The sequence below is a fragment of the Mandrillus leucophaeus genome, unplaced genomic scaffold (assembly GCF_000951045.1).
Source record: "Mandrillus leucophaeus isolate KB7577 unplaced genomic scaffold, Mleu.le_1.0 Scaffold1025, whole genome shotgun sequence".
Taxonomy (NCBI): domain Eukaryota; kingdom Metazoa; phylum Chordata; class Mammalia; order Primates; family Cercopithecidae; genus Mandrillus; species Mandrillus leucophaeus.
In genome coordinates this window covers 666,138-680,605 of record NW_012098377.1, presented here as the reverse complement: position 1 = coordinate 680,605, position 14,468 = coordinate 666,138, and the positions used below count along the sequence as shown (strand labels likewise).

The window sequence follows — 14,468 nt, the reverse complement described above, 5'->3', positions numbered from 1 at the left end:
TTTTTGTATTTTTAGTAGAGATGGGGTTTCACCATGTTAGCCAGGATGGTCTCGATCTCCTGACCTCGTGATCTGCCCGCCTTGGCCTCCCAAAGTGCTGGCATTACAGGCGTGAGCCACCATGCCTGGCCAGCTTTTTCTTAAAAAAAAAAAAAAAGTATAATAGCTATAAAATCTAAAATCAAATCCTATTATCATGCAGTACTCTCCCCAGAGATCTCATGGAAAATACTCCACATGTCTCTAAATAGGATGGCACAGTGGGCAGACTGTAAATAACAGCATAGAAATTCCTAAAAATCAGTTTACCTTTATGGAAGGTCTTTCTCCAAAGTACTAGGAGACTTGAGGATATCTCCTATTTTAGGATTCATGGGCAAAAGTACCCAAAGATCTACCAGACTATCAGGCAGAAAGTATGATGGTTAAGAAAACAACCCTGGCTGGGCATGGTGGTTCACACCTGTAATCCCAGCACTTTGGAAGGACAGATGGGCATAGGTTTGAGCCCAGGAGTTTCAGACCAGCCTGGGCAGCATGGCAAAACCCCATCTCCACACACACAAACACACACACACAAAGAAAGAAAATAACCCTGCTACACTATGGATTAGCTATGCGACACCAGGACAGTCACTGAATTCGGCCTTACTTTATGTGGTTATAAGGATTAATTATGTGACACAGGGCTTACATATAGTAATCCCCTCTAAAACATAGTTATTAATTTTATGCTAACTATACCCATAAAGAAAATGCAAAGAAAACTATGAGTTACTATTTTCATTTATAAGGCACAAAAAAATCCAAAAGTTTAGCAGAAGTTGTGGGAAAGTAAGTATTCTTACATATTATGGGTATGGCAATAAACTGGTATAATTAATAAAAGATAATTGACAATTTTCTATCAAAAATTTAAAACATTAACTCCTTTAATCCATCGATTCATTTATAGAAATCATCCTACAAATTTATCAGTACATGCGTAAAAGAATACAATATTAAGGATATTCACAAGACTAGGAACAACAAAATGTTCATCAGTAACAACAATGAGACAATATAATATAGTGGTTTATAGCAGAGATTGAAAAAGCTTTAATATATCACCATGTAATCAATCAGTGAAGCATATATTATCACCAGGGATTTTATTAAAATGCAGATTTTGGCCAGGCATGGTGGCTTAGCCCTGGAATCTGAGCACTTTGGGAAGCCAAGGCAGGTGGATTGCCTGAGCTCAGGAGTTCGAGAGCTCCCTAGCCAACATGGTGAAACCCTGTCTCTAATACAAAAATTAGCCGGGCGTGGTGGTACGTGCTTGTAGTCCCAACTACTCGGGAGGCTGAGGCAGGAGAATCTCTTGAACCCGGGAGGTGGAGGTTACAGTGAGTGGAGATCATGCCACTGCACTCCAGCCGGGGACAGAGTGGGACTCCATCTCAATAAAAAAAAAAATAAAAAAAATAAAAAAAATGCAGATTTTGTTTCAGTAGGTCTGGGAAGGGGCCTGGATTATGCATTGCTAGCAAGAACTCAGGTGGTACCAATGCTGCTAGTTTGAAAGCCACACTTTGAGTAGTAAGACTCTATAATACAGGCTCTGATAAACAGATTACTTGGTCTTTAAGTTCTTGCTTCATCATTTATTAACAGTGTGATTTGGAGCAACTTGGGTAACCTCCCTATGCCTTTGTTTCTTCATTTGTAAAACGGCAGTAATAACAGTACCTAAACAAAGGGTTGTTATAAAAATGAGTCAAGTGGGCCAGGCATGGTGGCTCATGCCTGTAATCCCAGCACTTTGGGAGGCCGAGGCGAGTCTGGATCACCTGAGGTCAGGAGTTCCAGACCAGCCTAGCCAACACAGTGAAATCCCATCTCTACTAAAAGTACAAAAATTAACCGGGCATGGTGGCACATACCTGTAATCCCAGCTACTTGGGAGGCTGAGGTGGGAGAATCGCTTGAACCCAGGAGGCAGAGGTTGTGGTGAGTCAAGATCACACCACTAGCCGGGCACAGTGGCTCACGCTTGTAATCCCAGCACTTTGGGAGGCTGAGGCAGGTAGATTCCCTGAGGTCAGGAGCTCAAGACCAGCCTGGCCAACATGGTGAAACCCCGTCTCTACTAAAAATACAAAAATTAGCCAGGTGTGGTAATGGGCGCCTGTAATCCCAGGGTAAGGCAAGAGAATCACTCGAACCCAGGAGGCTGAGGTTGCAGTGAGCTGAGATCGTGCCACTTCAATCCAGCGTAGGCAACAGGGAGAGACTTCGTCTCAAAAAAAAAAAAAAAAAAAAAAGATTGCACCACTGCACTCCAGCCTGGGTAACAGAGAGAAACTCCATCTCAAGAAAAAACAAAAAGAGTCAAATGTTTAGACAAGTGCCTGTTACCTAATAAGCATTCTGTAAAGGTTAGTTACTGCTGCTACCACCACTTTTGTTGCCAATATTATGAGTGCTATCACTGTTGCAGTCATAATAGTGGCTTATGCATATTGTACTTTATATCAAAATATTGATGTTTAAAAAGAAAAACAGAATTTTTTTTTTGAGACAGGGTCTCACTGTATTGCCCAGGCCAAAGTGCAGCAGCACAATCACAGTTCACTGCAGCCTCAACCTCCCAGGCTCAAGTAATCCTCAGCCACCCAAGTTGCTGGGACTACCAGTGTGCACCACCACACCTGGCTAATTTTTAATTTTTGTAGGCCGGGTGCAGTGGCTCACACCTGTAATCCCAGCACTTTGGGAGGCTGAGGCAGGCAGATCACCTGAGGTCAAGAGTTCAAGACCAGCCTGCCCAACATAGTGAAACCCCCTCTCTACTAAAAATGCAAAAATTAGCTGGGTATAGTGGCACGTGCCTGTAATCCCAGTTACTCAGGAGGCTGAGGTAGAAGCATCGCTTGAACCCGGGATATGGAGGTTGCAGTGAGCTGAGATCATGCTACTGTACTCCAGCCTGGAAGACAGAGTGAGACTCCATCTCCAAAAAAAAAAAAAAATTTATAGAAATGGGGATCTCGCTGTGTTGCCCAGGCTGGTCTCAAACTCCTGGGCTCAAGTGATTCTCCTGCTATGGCCTCCCAAAGTGCTGGGAGTATAGGTGTAAGCCACCGGGCCCAGCCCAAAAATGGCAAATTTTCCACCCAGACAGTTCACAGACAAATAATGACAGTGAGATTCTTCTAACAGTTTAAAAACATGGCCAGAAGCAATGACTCAGGCCTGTAATCCCAGCACTTTGGGAGGCCAAGGCAGGAAGATAGTCTAAACCAGGGGTTCAAGACCAATCTAGACAACACAGGGAGACCTATCTCTACAAAAAAATTAAAAATTACCTAGGTGTAGTGGCACACCCCTGTGGTCCCAGCTACTCAGGAAGCTGAGGTGGAAGATCTCTTAAGCCCAGGAGATAGAAACTACAGTGAGCCATGATCACACCAGTGCACTCCAACCTGGGCAACAGAAAGAAACCTGGTCTCAAAAACAAAAACGAAAAACCATGATTTTCTACAAATAATTACAAATAAATAAAACTTAGTACTGTTAGGGATGTAAAAAATCGGTTGATGTGCATGTTATTAGCAGCATAAATTAGCTCTGCCTTTCCAAAGAGCGATCTGGCACTATGTCATAAGTGCTATAAAAACCATTCATGCCCTCTGACTCACTAGTACTATTTTTTAAAATTATGTACAACCAGGCTGGGTGCAGTGGGGCATGCTTGTACTCCCAGCACTTTGGGAGGCTGAGGCAAGAGGATTGCTTGAGCCCAGAAATTCAAGACCAGCCTGGGAAACATGGCAAAACCCTGTCTCTACAAAAAATACAAGAATTAGTGGGGATGGTGGCTGGCGCCTATAGGCCCAGCTATTTGGAAGGCTGAGGTGGGAGGATGGCTTGAGCTGGGGAGGCGGAAGGTGCAGTAAGCTGAGATTGCACCACTGCATTCCAGCCTGTGCGACAGAACATGACCCTGTCTAAATAAAAAAATAAATAAATAAAATAAAATAAAATAAAATAATGTATGACCAAATAAAAATGCAGATGAAAAAATAAGCAACTTGAAATATTTATAGAAGCATTTATTTAGGGACAAAAGACTGAATACAACTCAAATTCTAATTAAGAGGTAATAGCAGGCCGGGTGTGGTGGCTCAAGCCTGTAATCCCAGCACTTTGGGAGGCCGAGACGGGTGGATCACGAGGTCAGGAGATCGAGACCATCCTGGCTAACGCGGTGAAATCCCGTCTCTACTAAAAAATACAAAAAACTAGCCGGGCGAGGTGGCGGGCGCCTGTAGTCCCAGCTACTCGGGAGGCTGAGGCAGGAGAATGGCATAAACCCGGGAGGCGGAGCTTGCAGTGAGCTGAGATCCGGTCACTGCACTCCAGCCTGGGCGACAGAGCAAGACTCCGTCTCAAAAAAAAAAAAAAAAAAAAGAGGTAATAGCAGGCCAGGTACGGTGGCTCACACTTGTAATCCCAGCACTTTGGGAGGCCAGGGCAGGTGGATCACTTGAGGTCAGGAGTTCGAGATCAGACTGGCCAACGTGGCAAAACGCCATCTCTGCTAAAAATACAAAAATTATCTGGGCGTCGTGGCGCATGCCTGTAGTCCCAGCTACTCCGGAGGCTGAGGCAGGAGAATCGCTTGAACCCAGGAGGTAGAGGCTGTGGTGAGCCAAGATCGTACCACTACACTCCAACCTGGGCAACAGAGCAAGACTCCACCTCAAAAAAAAAAAAAAAAAGGGGGTAATAGTGTATTATAGCGTATTCAAATGGAGGGTGAAAAAAATAAAACTATAGTATGCCAAAAGTTGGCATATTTAATTCTGAGCAGCCAGCTTTTAAGATATTCTAACTCCATGGATATAATTTATTTGCTCAAGTAGAACCCACCTCCAAGACATATGTGAGTCTTAAATGGAAAGGGAAGAATTTAGATGGCAAAACAATCCAATATATACAGAAAAGAAAAACTAATGCCAGCCACCAAATAAATATATAGAGGGACAGCTATTCTATTCAGGGCTACATCTCTCAAATGACAAAAAACATGCTGTTATCATGATACTGGGCTCTGGAGGGAGGCAGGCAGGTCTTTTGAACCTCTCTGGAAAGGAATTTAAGCCTTTCTGCAAACAATTTATGCAGAGACTAGTGAAAAGGACTGATGAAAAAATAAACCCTAAACTAGTATAACATATCAACTCAGAAACTATGATCCTAAAAGAAAGTAATTATATAAGAAAAGGCAATCTTTTTTTTTAAAAAAAGCTAATTTTAGGAAGAGCTGAAATTATTATATTAAATAAGAGTTTAATTAAAATGGCATGATTCAGAAAATACAAAAGAATTTGTGACTAAGTCATATGAATGTCAAGTTGAGGTTTCCCTTGGATGAGGATAAGCCATTGTTCAAATCACTTTTTCTAAGCCTAACTACTAATTAAGAGGCAACATCACTTATGAAAGCTTTCAGCTATTTTTTTTTGTCAACTTACTAAATATATTTTAAGCCAAAATAAGGTTTTCCCACATGACAAAATGAAGGCATTTTTTGGTGTGTAAAACATAACCTGCCTAGAAGTGTGGCACTATGATAGATGTCTTTATAAGCACTATGTTTACATACCTTTGCTGAAATTGCTAATGTGCAGGCAATACCCAGCTCTCCACCTCCAACCACAGTAACTTTATTGACTGTTTTATTCTCATGATTTGCCCAGCTCTTTGAATTTATACCTGAAACACCTAGAAAGAAAAGTGAATTATCCTGAGAATTCAAAAATATCAACATTTTTTTTAGGATCTTTTAAAAAAATATATAGCAGGCTTCATAGCTTAGAGAGAAAATATGGTGCTACTCCATAATGGGCAAAAAATACTACTGAACAAATGAATGCAAGGAAGACAGACGTCTCCTATTAAATATTCGACTAAATAGAAATTATCCTTCTAAAGAGAACGTATCTTTGTAAACACTTTTAAAATATATAAGACTCTAAAAAAGTAGGATTTCCATAATTCTGAAAAATATTCCAACTCATTACTCTGGTCTACAATAAAAAAATATGTCTAACACCTTACCAAAATGTTTCAAACATAGGCATTTGCTTTCATCCTTAATGAGAATCAAGAAGAAGCATAGATATTCTGGTCCAATATACTGAATAAGCCAACAAGCTACATACACATATCATGAAAAAAGGTTTGGGATCATTAACATATGTCAAGTGGTTTTGAACAATACAAGAATTGTTTTATCTGCTTAACACTAATTCTTTACACTTTTAGAAACCTGGCCAGGCACGGTGGCTCGTGCCTGTAATCCCTGAACTTTGGGAAGCCAAGGCGGGAGGATCACCTGAGGTCAGGAGTTCAAGACCAGCCTGACCAACGTGGCAAAACCTCATCCTTATCAAAAATACGAAAATTGGCTGGGCATGCCTGTAGTCCCAGCAACATGGGAGGCTGAACCAGGAGAATCGCTTGAACCCAGGAGGCAAAGGTTGCAGTCAGCCCAGATGGTACCACTGCACTTCAGCCTGGGTGACACAGCAAGACTGCATCTCAAAAAAATAAACAAACAAATAAAAAATATTTATTGGAATTACATGGTAATATCCTATGATAGAGGCAAAGGAATTTCTTTCTTTTTTTTTTTTTTTTTTAGATGGAGTCTTGCTCTGTTGCCCAGGCTGGAGGGCAGTTGTTCAATCTCAGTCCACTGTAACCTCTGCCTCCCGGGTTCAAGTGATTCTCCCACCTCAGTCTCCCAAGTAGCTGCGATTACAGGCACCCGCCACCACACCCAGCTAATTTTTTTATTTTTAGTAGAGATGGGGTTTCACCATGTTGGCCAAGCTGGTCTCGAACTCCTGACCTCAGGTGATCTGCCTGCCTCAGCCTCCCAAAGTCCTGGGATTGCAGGGGTGAGCCACCGTGCCTGGCCTGAGGCACAGGAATTTCTTATTTCAAAAACAGATGTACATATGCACACAAATTTATTTATAAAAATCAAGTGGCAGAAAGTAAATTATTTTTGTGAGAAACTGGTAACTCATAACTCTCAAGACAGTCTGCCTGACAAATATACAAACCTTCAGTGATTTTTGCAATATAGGCTAGCAAGTCTACCTGCCGTGCCTCATCAGATGATGGTAGAGAATACAGCGGAAGTTCCTCTTGAAACTTGGCAATCATTTCTTTAATTAATCCAACAATGACAGATTTAGGCTGTAGAATACACAAAAAACAGAAAAGTTACACAAAAATTTTGCTGAACAATACTACCTTTGTTGAGGCAGGAGTATCACTTGAGCCCAGGAGTCTGAGTTATGGTTGCAGTCTGAGTTATGCAGTGAGTTATGGTTGCACCACTACACTCCAGCTTGGGCAACAGAGTGAGACTTCATCTCAAAACAAAACAAACAAAAAAACTGTTAACCTATACAGTCTTTTAGAGTTAGTCAAAAAGAAGTATTCAATCATGTTCTCATATTTTGAAAACCATCATACAAATTACATGATACTTTTAACTGTTGCAATGCTTTTCACTGAAAAATTATTGAATACTTTTAACTGAAAAATAAAGGAAGAAGAAATGCTAATTCAACATTTCCCAAAAGTAGAATAATAGCATGAATGTGCTTAATAGCCTAATACCTAGCTTTGGAAACTCTTTTTTTTTTTTTTTAAACTTTCATTTTGAAATAATTTCAGACTGACAGAAAAGTTGCAAAAATAGTACATATACTCTTCACCCAGATTACTCAAATGTTAACATTTTATCACATTTGCTTGTTTAGTCTTTCTTTCTCTAGTTTTTCTGAACTGAACAAGTAAACTGCAAACATGATGTCCTTTTACCCCTAAGTATTTTAATGTATATTTCCTAAAAGAGAAAAACATTCTCCTTTTAACTATTATCAAATCAGAAAATTAACACTGATAAAATACTATCTAATTTGGTACTATATTCTTTTAATGTAATTGGTTAAGCAACCTTGATGAAATTCACTAACCTGTCTGGGCTTCAGTGTCATCAGTAATACAATGTGAATAATAAATCCCAAATGGTTGTTATGAGTAATAAATGAGTCAATGAATGCAAACTATAAGCCGTGAGTGTAAAACAGATGTTTATTATTATTCTTAGCAATATTTAGTAGTATGCTCATTTTTAAAGTGCTTAATTTCTCAGAGTGTGGGTTTCACTATTTATAAAGTAAGGAGATGAGGCTATTAGGGCCAAGGATTCAAATACCTTTGGGGACCAAGCAGACAACATTATATGTGTGAAGCTGGCAAGCATAAGAAAATCTGGAGAGACAGTTATTGTGGCAAATTGGAAAGAGCATGCCGATAGGCATTCAAATTTACATTAAGAACAAAACAAAACAAGGTAAAACAAAACGAACTGTGCTGTTCAAACAAATTCTATAGGCCTAACGCGGCCCTCTGAATCTCTTGGAGAAACTGCAATCCCCGGCCTAGATGACCTCTAGATTCCTTCTAGCTCCAAAGTTCTATATAATTATGCTACATAATTATAATTCCAACTGCATGTGGAACTTAAAGGTGCTGCAGTACTTTTTTTTTTTAAGGAAAGAACATATTTGAACCACATAAACAAAAAGGTATTACATAAGAAAAACTAATGTAACAATTTATGTAACTACCTAACATATGAGCATGCTCTTATATCTAAAACAAAAAATAAAAAGGTAACATTGGTACTACAAATACATATTTGACAAGTGTGCATTAAAGAATTCTCTAATATAGGGTGAGATGTCACTATATGTGTAGTAGAAAGGTTAAAATTAAAAACAAAAACAAGGCTGGGTGCTGCGGCTCACGCCTGTAATCCCAGCACTTTGGGAGGCCGAGGTGGGCGGATCACGAGGTCAGGAGATCAAGACCATCCTGGCTAACATGGTGAAACCTCATCTCTACTAAAAATACAAAAAAAAAAAAAAAAATTAGCCAGGCATGGCGGCAGGCGCCTATAGTCCCAGCTACTCAGGAGGCTGAGGCAGGAGAATGGCGTGAACCTGGGAGGAGGAGTTTGCAGTGAGCAGAGATCACGCCACTGCACTCCAGCCTGGGCGACAGAGTGAGACTCCATCTCAAAAAAAAAAAAAAAAAAAAAGAATTCTCTAATATAAACCCATTTAAAATGTGGAGAATACTTTTTTAAGATACAGAAAACAATTGTTATGATAGGCATACCCACAATTCTTATAAAAACATGCTTGCAAGGATAAATCCACCTGAGCACTCATTTCTCAGATATACTAACGCTATAAAATTGTTAAGCACTGAATATTGCCACCTACTTTTGCAGTGTTTGAGTTTCAACAATGATTGGTATGAATTCTGAATTACACAATTAATTACTGTTATTTTTCAGTCTTTCTGCCATGTTGCATATAGAAGGCATGTATTTAATATGAATACTTAAAACAGCAACATTATTTGTAGCAAAGTCACTTCCCTGTGTTCATTTTTCCTTTAAAGGCACTGTATTTAGAAAATAGTTATTACAACAAACAGTGCTTTGGAAGATCTGAAACTCCAAATCAATGTGCTCTATCAACCATAAGTAGATCTAAGAAGCCCTGACTGAAAAGAACAGAAATGTAAAAAGCTGATAAATTTAAAGATTATAAAATTGGTTTATTGTAAAAGCAATTCAAGAACACCCAGTTAAAATCTTATCCCAATGCTACCCAATACACCCAAGAAGCAGTTAAGCACTTTTACATTAGGAACGAGGACATAAAACAAGAGACCACATCAAGGCTGTGATTCAAACTCAAAAAGGGAAAGGACTCTTTCGTCTCCTTCAGGTCAGTACAGAGGGCATCATAAGATCAAAGCACTGTGCCAGGTATCACAGTACGCTGCAGTACTTTTAAATAGGGCAATTTAAATAATGTAATATCTTTTTAAGACTAATTTTAAGGCGGGATATTGTGGCTCGCACCTGTAATCCCATCACTTTGGGAGGTTGAGGTGGGAGGATGCCTTGATCCCAGGAGTTCAATACCACCCTGGAATAATAGGGAGATCCTGTCTGCACAAAAAATTAAAAAATTAGTGGGGCATGGTAGACCATGCTTGTAGTCCCAGCTACTCAGAAGGCTGAGGTGGGAAACTCACTTGAACCCAGGAATTTCATGGTGCAGTGAGCTCTGATTGTGCTACTGCACTCCAGTGTGGGTGAAGACAGCATTACCCTGTCTGAAAAAAAGAGACTAGTTTTAGCTTATAATAAAGAGGCTCAGAACAGTAAAATAAAACCAGAACTGTCTAAACTAAACTTAAGCACAACCTTCACTAGATTATAAGACTATCCTCGAGGATTTACTAAACAAAATTATGAAAAGAGATCCCAATGAAAACCAGAGAGAAGAAACAGGATACGTGAATTCCTGCAACATGGTACAGATGTCACAAATACTACTCGAGGATAGTTTTGTTTTGTTTTGTTTAAAGAAGGGTGTAACAATGGATGGAGGAGAGAAACAGACAATTCAAAAAGGAAAAAATGTATGACGGATAAGTAAATGAAAATGATTTCAATTTCTCAAATAACCAAATAACTGAAAATTAAGAGTAAGATCCATTTTTGTCCTTCCAATTGACAAATTTTTATTATGCCCCATTCATCACATTTAACTGGCAATCTTATTTGAATCATCAGGTAATGCAAATAACATAAATATTCATAAAGTAAAATGTCAGCTCCTACTACTGATAATCCGAAGTATGTCGTTTGTTTTTCTATTTCTTTTTTCTTCTTTTTAAATGTTTTCTATATAAAAATATAGAAAAACATAAAACAAAGTAAAATGCATCTACAATTATACACCTTTTTCTAAGCTGTCTATAAAATAAGAAGTGATAATCCTAAGGCAGTCTTTACTCCAACCTCAATTGACTCCAACATACCCAGCCCTACTAGCTTTCTGGGTACATATAAACATATTATAAATAATCCTTTTATAAAATTTTTAAATTACTTACAAAAATGAGAGAATACATCATCTAAACCAATGTATAGAAGATAAGCAAAGGTTTGTTTTAAGGATAATACCTTCTATTAGAGAAAAGGTACTGTAAAATAGGTACCCTCCTACACGGATTTCTACTGATTATAGAAATGTATCATTCCGTGCACCCTTTTGGAGGCCAATTTGGTAATATATAAGAAAATCTTGAAAATATTTAAAATCTTTGATCCAATAATTCTACTCCAAGAGATTTATCATTAGGAAATTATCAAATGTATATTGGATATATACAAACATTCACATTTAAAAATGTTCATCATGGCCGGGCGCGGTGGCTCAAGCCTGTAATCCCAGCACTTTGGGAGGCCGAGACGGGCGGATCACGAGGTCAGAAGATCGAGACCATCCTGGCTAACACGGTGAAACCCCGTCTCTACTAAAAAATACAAAAAACTAGCCGGGCGAGGTGGCGGGCGCCTGTAGTCCCAGCTACTCGGGAGGCTGAGGCAGGAGAATGGCGTAAACCCAGGAGGTGGAGCTTGCAGTGAGCTGAGATCGCGCCACTGCACTCCAGCCTGGGCGACAGAGCGAGACTCCGTCTCAAAAAAAAAAAAAAAAAAGTTCATCATTAAATGTCTTACAATAGGGCAATTTGTAGATACAATATGTAACATCCTTATGCTGGATCATCAGGCAACTATTAAAAACCATGTATTTTGAAAATAGTTTTACATGGAGAAATGCTCAATATAACGGTCAATGAAAAATGAAGAATACAAAATTATATAACATGAGGACATAAAACAAATACTACAGTTATATAGATCAATGTGGATGACTTTTTAAAACTTAATGTTGGTTAAAACAAAGCATGTCACAAAAGATTACATACTGTATGATTCAACTTATGTGAAAGTCAAAAGCAGGCAAAACTACAAATAAATATATATTACACAAAAATCTGTAATAGGAAGGGACTTGGAAATAATGCCCCAATTACTTGCTAGTAGCTCTTCCCGTACTTTCTCAAGTGGGAAACGACTATAAAAAGACAGGGAGCAAACAAGAGTTGGCTCCAAAACCTGGAGGGAGCAGCTTTGTACAGGCGGTTGTCATCAGGGTTCTGGGACTTGGGCAAGCCTAGACAGCTCAATTTCAAATTAATTCCAAAGACCACATGAAGAATATCATTGAAAAAAAAATGCAGTATCATACCTATTTGTATTGGCAGAATCAATTATAAGTCTTAAAAAGAAAAAAAAAGCTTTCTGTAGAAAATCCAAATTGATCTTACATGGCTCCAGTTTTGGAGATAAGGCAAATATATTCTGCCTTGAGCATCCACATGTTTTCCGACTGAGATTTCCATATTTGCAGTTGGCTTCAAGAAGCAAATAGGTGGAGCAAAAGGGTGAGAATCCAAAATCCAGAAACGAATTGGTATGTTATATGTATTACCTATTTGAGACAAAAGAAACATATTTTCAAACAATAATAAAACACACACATTATACTTATGATATAGCTAGATGGCATTTTAAGAAATGAGTAGGCTGGGTATGATGGCTGAAGCCTGTAATCCCAGCACTTTGGGAGGCTGAGGTGAGCAGATCTCATGAGCCCAGGAGTTTGAGACCAGCCTAGGCAACATGGAGAAACCCCATCTCTACAAAAAATTTTAAAATTAGCTGGGTGTCGTGGCACACACCTACAGTCCCAGTTACTGGGGAGGCTGAGATGGGCGGATGACTTGAGCCCGGGAGGTCAAGTTTGCATTAAGCCATGATTGTGCCACTGCACTCTAGCCTGGGTGATGAAGTGAGACCCTGTCTCAAAAAAAAAGAAAAAAAAAAAAAAAAGAAAAGAAATGAGTAGTCTAGTCAGGTTTACATATAAAGGATTAATGTTAATCGAGGCCTATTCCTCCCATTTCATCCACATTCACATTGAGAATATGTTCCTTTTAGAGCACTGGTACAACACTTGAGTAAGTTTAATTACAGATCACAAGGTCAGGAGATGGATACCATTCTAGCTAACATGGTGAAACCCCGTCTCTACTAAATACACAAAAATTAGCCGGGTGTGGTGGCAGGCGCCTGTAGTCCCAGCTACTCGGGAGGCTGAGGCAGGAGAATGGCGTGAACCTGGGAAGCGGAGCTTGCAGTGAGCTGAGATCGCGCCACTGCACTCCAGCCTGGGTGACAATGGGAGACTCCGTCTCAAACAAAACAAAACAAAACAATGCCCAAATCATCCACCCTGCCTCTCAAAAAAAAAAAAAAAAAATCAAATTTTCAAAAATGTTTACTAATATAGCCAGAGTGGCAGGCCAAATCCTGATAAGAGTTGCTTCCTACATTAATCACTACACATTAAAGAAAAGGAAAGAAATGTCTATTGAAGGCCAGGTGTGATGGCTCACGTCTGTCATCCCAGCACTTCGAGGTGGGTGGATCACTTGAGGTCAGGAGTTCGAGACCAGCCTGACCAACATGGTGAAACCCCGTCTCTACTAAAAATTCAAAATGTTAACCAGGCATGGTGGCAAGCACTTGTAATCCCAGATACTTGGAAGGCTGAGGCACGAGAATCGCCTGAACCCAGGAGGCGGAGGCTGTAGTGAACCAAGATTGCACCATTGTACTCCAGCCAGGGTGACAGCCCAAGACTCTGTCTCAAAAAACAAAACAAAAAATGTCTATTGAAAGTATTCCCCTGGTTGATCAAGGATCTGCCTCCACCAATACCCCTCCCCAGCAGTATTCATGCATTTTAACAGCCCATGACTAGCAAAGCAATTGGTGACTCAGATTCCTGTGTCTAAATGGTAAGATTTCACCACTAGTTCACTAGTCTCTTCTTCCTTCCCTCTTTCCCATCAGCAAATACCTTGACTTCTACCCTGCACATCTAGCTTTTAGTAATTCAGCACTGAAGAGTCCAAACTCCTGACACAAAATCCTCAGATTTAAAGGAATTATATCATGAGAACGTAACTTAAGTTGGATGTAAACAAAGTTTAGATAGGTGTGATCTTAAGACAATACATTGCTAGGCCAAAATGTGCAGACAGCTTGAGTCCAGGACTTCGAGACCAGCCTGCGCAACAAAGCAAGACCCTGGTGTGGTAGTGCATATCTGTAGTCCTAGCTACTCAGGAGGCTGAGGCAGGAAGAATGCTTAAGCCCAGAAATTTGAGGTTACAGATAGCTATGATCACGCCACTGCACTCTAGCCTAGGAAACAGAGCAACACCCTCTCTCTTAAAAGAAAAAGATTATATACATCTCTAAAAAATGAGTGTTTGAAGAAAAAGTATCATTATGTCTTTTTTTTTTTTTTTTTTTGAGACAGTCTCACTCTATCGCCCAGGCTGGAGTGCAGTGGCACAGTCTTGGCTCACTGCAACCTCCGCCTCCTGGG

At 39.7% G+C, this 14,468-nt stretch overlaps 1 protein-coding gene across 1 annotated transcript in view; it reads right to left on the bottom strand.

Moving 5' to 3' along the window:
• The window catches only part of UEVLD (UEV and lactate/malate dehyrogenase domains), a gene marked incomplete at its 3' end in the record, with an annotated part of 46,765 nt that overhangs the window by 18,897 nt on the left and 13,400 nt on the right, over nt 1–14,468 (bottom strand). The window contains exons 4-6 of the mRNA XM_011977394.1: nt 12,337–12,500; nt 7,122–7,257; nt 5,654–5,772 (exon numbers count right to left, since the gene is read on the bottom strand). Coding sequence (XP_011832784.1) covers nt 5,654–5,772; nt 7,122–7,257; nt 12,337–12,500 — 419 coding nt within the window. The remainder of the gene's footprint in view (nt 1–5,653; nt 5,773–7,121; nt 7,258–12,336; nt 12,501–14,468) is intronic.